A 6072-nucleotide genomic window follows, 5' to 3' on the forward strand; every position below is an offset into this window, starting at 1 on the left:
TGGATGAAACTGGAGCCTATTATACAGAGTGAGGTAAGCCAGAAAGAAAAACACCAATACAGTGTACTAATGCATATATATGGAATTTAGAAAGATGGTAACTATAACACTGTATGTGAGACTGCAAAAGAGACACAGATGTATAGAACAGTCTTTTGGACTCTGTGGGAGAGGGAGAGGGTGGGATGATTTGGAAGGATGGCATTGAAACATGTATATTATCATATGTGAAATGAATCGCCAGTCCAGGTTCAATGTATGATACAGGGAGCTCGGGGCTGGTGCACTGGGATGACCCAGAGGGATGGTATGGGGAGGGAGGTGGGAGGGGGGCTCAGGATGGGGAGGGAACACATGTACACTCATGGCGGATTCATGTCAATGTACGACAAAACCAAACAATATTGTAAAGTAATTAGCCTCCAATTAAAATAAATAAATTTATATTAAAAATTTTTTTAAAGAAAATATTAAATAGTATCTGAAGTAATGCACAATTAATTATCAAAAGATTAACTTACTGCTTTTCCCCCTAACTTAACTAGAACAAACATCAATATATTTTAGAACAGTTTTTCAGCAAATACTGATATGAAGAATCTGCCACCTGACTTGCCTAAATACTAGTAAACAGAAAAATCAATTAACACAAAGGCTTTTGCCAAATATTTCAACAGAGATGCAGTTTAGCCACCAAGAACACCATTCAAACATTGTGTTAATCTGAACAATAAATTAATAAGAGTTCTCAGAACTTCAATTTCTTCCTCTGTTAAATGAGATAATGTCTAAACTTTACAACATGTATTTCATGCCTTTGAAGAAGAAGATAATATGATGGAACGAGGGGGAAAATATTCTGTAATATTCTACAAACTTCTAGTTCACATGTAGAAAATATTATAGCTAAATATTGCAAAAAGTGTAACTAACATTTACTAATTTGGGGGGAGATTAAGATATGTTGTTATTTTATACTCTGAAATTTCCTGGGATTTTTTAACCTAAAAAAAGTGGAATCTGGGTAACAAGGTCCTACTGTATAGCACAGGAAATGGTATTCAATAGCCTGTGATAAACCATAATGGAAAAGAATATGAAAAATAATGTATATATATGTATATCTGCATTACTTTGCTGAGCAGCAGAAATTAACACAACACTGTAAACTAACTGCATGTCAACAAATTTTTTTAAAAAAGAGAAAAAATATGTATTTCCCTGACACAGTAGATACTTTAAAAAATGGCAGTTACCATTTATAACAGAAAACAATATCCATCCCACAGGGTTAAATTTTTTAATTTCTTAATACAGCCTGATTTGTTTTGTGTTAGGCTTCGGTTTGCTTGGCCCTCCGTTATTCTACATCCTTTTGCCATGTGAATGTGTAGTGCTGTCTCTCATTTCTCTTTTTCTCTAAGAAACTACATACCAGGCCAATCTCTCCATGGCCACCTACACTTACAGGAAATCAATTTAGAATGAACACCACACCCAGTCTCAAGAGAAAGGCCTCCCTGCGGAGGTGGGGAGGGCCATTTGCATTGCTTTGCTTTCGTGACAAAGAGGGAACCACAGACCTCAGAGGTACATGCATAAGGGGCTAGAAAAAACCTCTTTTTAAAAAACTGTCTTCACACCAATGGACTTAAGTATGTATAAACACAAAGCCATTTATAATGCTGACAAAACTGTTCTGCCAACAAAATAAATAAAATCTACAAAAACACTGACATCAGTAATGGTAACTGAGTGGGACTTACGTGTTAGTCACTGAACTTGAAGCTCTACTTGTGAACAGGGAACTATCTACCGAGAACACAGCTCTCTGAGAGTCGAGCATGCCTTTTGCATGAAGGCAGAGAAGGAGATGGGAGAGCTCCATCTTTCCCTTCCCCCAGTAACAGCACAGAGTCTGGGTGGGGACAACTCAGTGAGCTCACAACTGCCTATTCCCACTGATTGTGAACAGATTTAACACCAAGATTTATCAGAAGATTTAACGTCATCGTCAGTGTCAGGGTCATCAATGTAACAAAAACAGCCTTCTACTGGAGGAGTTGTGGAGTGTTTTTTGAGGGTGGAGACAGTTTAATAGCCTGGATTCATAGGCTTCACACCTACCTTTGCCCAGACAGCAGCTGACAGGCCAAGAACAGGACTGATGGCCAGAATCACAAGGGTGAGCTTCCAACCTTCTGTAAATCCTATTATAAAACCGGTGAAGAATGTTGCCATTGCCTGAAAGAACATTCCGATTTTGTCACCAATTCCTTCATTAATTTTGGAGATGTCACTGAAAGAACAGTGTTAGAAATAAACATCAGGATTATGAACACCAGAACTTTTTTCCTGAAGCTAGTTGAGTGTTTGTTTGTTTGTCTCAGTGTGGGGTAAATCAGTTTACATCTAGGATTTTGCTCAGGAACATCCCCAGCAAGTATCATGTCACCGCCCTAATGCTCACTCCCACAAGATGTCTTGGGTCTGGCAAGTCCAACCCCTCATTCACTACCAGTCATGCGGGACCTCTTCATGCCCTGTCAGGGTTCTGGGAACGAAAAGACGCATGAGGCACGATCAAGACTCAGAAGGACTTTAGTTTCAGAATTACTTTCAGATTTTATGACCTCACTTCCATTTTAAAAGAATAAGAAGCACACATCAGAGTTCAACACACACCCAGGTACTTACTTTGTGAGGCGGGTGTTAAGTTCTCCGTCATGCACGTCAAACCAGCCTATCTCCTGTTGCATGATGGCATGAAAAAACTGTTTTCTGATTCTGTGTACTTGTCTTCCAGCGGCCAGACACCAGAACGAGACCTGGATGTAAGCGGCAATAAGCACGCCAGCACCAATTCCAGAGTAATAGTAGGCGTACCTGAAAAGCAACAAGAAAGCTGCACACACGCCACTTTCTCATCCATGCACTGTCCCCAGCAGACCACCCGCCCTGCCTTTCAGTCATCTGGCAATCTTGCCCTCCTTCAAAGCAGAGCTGATGGTCAGCATCCAACTACGGCCACCCTGGTAGAATGTCGTGGTGAAGAGTGTGCTTACTGTTTTGGCTCAAATCCCAGTTCTTAACTGCTATACAGGCTGACTTCACCTTTCCAACTCCCAGTTTTCTAACTGGCAAAATGGAGATAAGAACTGTAACACAGTGGGACTTCCCTGCGGTCCAGCTTAAGACTCCATGCTTTCATTGCCAAGGGCATGGGTTCAATCCCTGATTGGGGAACTAAGATCCCGTATGCCTCGTACGATGGCCAAGAAAAAGAACTGTGACACAGTAATATATAAAAACACTTGCCTCTGTGCCTGGCACGCAATTAGCATGGAGAGAACGCCAGTTATTGTGAAAGACGTGAGTGGTGCCTAAAAGCATCACAGCATTAGGTGAGGTCTACCAGTGTCATCCGCACACCTGGATTACCCCGGTATCAGCTGATGAACACTGGGATGGTTTCTGCACACTGGGGAATGGAAAGAAGGGACAGAACTTGCCAGAAAGTGAAACCAAGAGACGGAGATGGTCACCTGACCTTTTGGGTTATTAATCTGCCAAGAGACAACTGAGAACAAAAAATGTTTTTATACCATCTGCCCAACTGGCCATCATGAGTTATCCTGAAATGCTTAATGAACCAAGTAGCAGGCCCCTAGTTTAAATTCTAATGATAAAAAGAATGAGCATCTTCTAAAACCAGACCCTTGATCAACTAGAAATGCCAAATTTGTATTTCCTTATCTGAGTCTTCATACAGAAAAAAGTGAACAACTCATGTGCTTCACTAAGCAATTACTTTTTAGGTAAAAACAAACATTCAAAAATGAAATACAGGATTCCAATATTCCCACTTTTAAAAATTCACAACTTGCCACCCTCAAAGAAAAAACTTGTATGAATCATGCAAAAACTATAAAAATGGTGATGTAATAATCAGATAGTTGCTGATGTCAATGCTCAGCCTGATGTAAACGTTATCTTCCCCAATTATACCCGGTAATGTACAAAGTATTTATCAGGGAAGATAGAATTAGAATACTAAATTTTAGTTAATAGATAACTCAGTATTTATTATCCAAGTGTTAATGATGCAGCAAGAGATAGCTAAAAAGATGCCTCATTTAACAAGTGGAACGTGTGCTTTGAAAATGAGCTAAAATATTGTAAGCCACCAGTCTACGTTTACTCAGGAAAAAATACCTGTATTTAAGCATTTATAAGATGATTACCAGCTCCCCGGGCGGTTCAAGTGGTAAAGAATCCACCTGCTATGCGGGAGACCTGGGTTCGATCCCTGGGTTGGGAAGATTCCCTGGAGAAGCTAACAGCTACCCACTCCAGTGTTCTGGCCTGGAGAATTCCATGGACAGAGGAGCCTGGCAGGTTACAGCCCATGGGGTCACAAAGAGTTGGACATGACTGAGAAACTTTCACTTTCAAGATGGTTATAAGACACTGTTTTTCATCAATATTAAAAAAGTGCCTCTCCATAAGAGTATCTGGAGGTGTTTGCTTCTCAACTTTCAAAATATGGTCAAATATGTCCATTTTCTTCAAACCTTCTAGAGTAGGATTAGGATTAGGATTACAGGATAATGTGCAATCATTTTCTTGTGAATCACCAACTCATACCTTTGGACATGTTTTATAAGCTGTTCTGAGAGCAAACTTCAAGGTAAGTAAATCATTAATGAAAGCTTCCAAAGTGAATTAAGGTTAAAAGGGCTATATTTATTCTGAATGCCTTGTTTCCTTGTTCAGAATAAGATGCTATATTTTAAAAAATCCTGTTAACTGATCTCATTATATCATGACTAAAGCCAGCCAAGAAGGAAACTAATAATACAAAGCCATTGCAAATAATGTGATTCTTAACTGCATTTTAAACAAGCTCACTTTGAACCCCTCTAATTTCCCTGCAGATGATATTCTATATTTACCAACGCATACATCAGTCTGATCCAGGCTCAGCCTTCACCTTAGAGTGTCTTATGCAGCAAATTCTTTTAAGAAAAAAACCTACATTGTATCCTCCTAAAAAACGAACAATGATGTTGCTCCCCTCCAAACTCGGAATCTTTATTATAATAGTGCAAAAATTTTAACCACATTACAATTGGATTAAGACAGAAAGACTTAACAATAGTAGAAAAATGTCTACTTACGTGGTCATTTCCTTCTCCAGCTTCTTGCCATACTCTGTTCCGTCTATAGTACTAGTTCACCTCAAAACAAACATACCCTGTTATGTCTCTTTATTTTCCATTAAAAATATGCATATAAATAGAACTTCCTCCACAGTCCAGTATTAATAATCTGCCTTCCAATGCAGGGGACGTGGGTTCAATCCCTGGTCAAGGAAGTAAGATCCCATATGCTGTGCATGACAACTAAGCCCTCACGCTCTGGAGCAGGCATGCCACAACTGGAGAAGACCATGTGCCCCAACAGGAAAAGCCCACGCACCCCCCAAAAAAATCCCACATGCCGCAACTAAGACCTGACACAGACAAATGAGGAAATTTCAAAAAGATAAGCAAAAAAAAAATGAATCAAACTTGTCTCACTTACCAACTTACACAAAAATAGGTCGAACTAATTTAATTGTAATTATCTATAAGCATCAGGGCATCTGTGCAAATCCTTTACTACTGGCTGTATGCAACCACACACACACTAAGTTCAGTGAAGCTTATTTGCAAGAAGAAAGCTGCATTGATTAAGAAGGAGTCTGTCAGGAGAGATACTAGTGTCCTTGGATTAAAATGTTTTATGAAATACCACTCCAAGATGACATGGAGAAAAATATTTTCTGTGGGCTTTGTCCTGATAAATATCAGTGCAGACTTGACCCTAAACCACTTAGTATTTCAAACTGAACACCCCATTTCTTCAGTTTTTATTTTAAAAACGTAAGATACAAAGAAGAATGTAATAAACACCAGTGAGCTCATTATGCAGTATTAGCAAATGTTAACATTTTAGGGCAAGGTACATTAAAACTCTAACACCTCCCTCCACACACACACACACACACACGCGCGCATGCATGCGCTA

At 39.5% G+C, this 6072-nt stretch overlaps 1 protein-coding gene across 1 annotated transcript in view; it reads right to left on the minus strand.

Annotated features, from left to right (window-relative positions):
• LOC100296627 (ATP-dependent translocase ABCB1) overlaps positions 1 to 5234 on the minus strand; it is a 71039-nt gene extending 65805 nt beyond the window's left edge. The window contains 3 exon segments of the mRNA XM_024991019.2: positions 2128 to 2299; positions 2698 to 2886; positions 5181 to 5234. Of these exon segments, the coding sequence (XP_024846787.1) occupies positions 2128 to 2299; positions 2698 to 2886; positions 5181 to 5188 (369 nt within the window). The 5' untranslated portion in view covers positions 5189 to 5234.
• Between the last annotated feature and the right edge of the window lie 838 nt (positions 5235 to 6072).

The sequence above is a fragment of the Bos taurus genome, chromosome 4 (genome assembly GCF_002263795.3).
Source record: "Bos taurus isolate L1 Dominette 01449 registration number 42190680 breed Hereford chromosome 4, ARS-UCD2.0, whole genome shotgun sequence".
NCBI lineage: Eukaryota > Metazoa > Chordata > Mammalia > Artiodactyla > Bovidae > Bos > Bos taurus.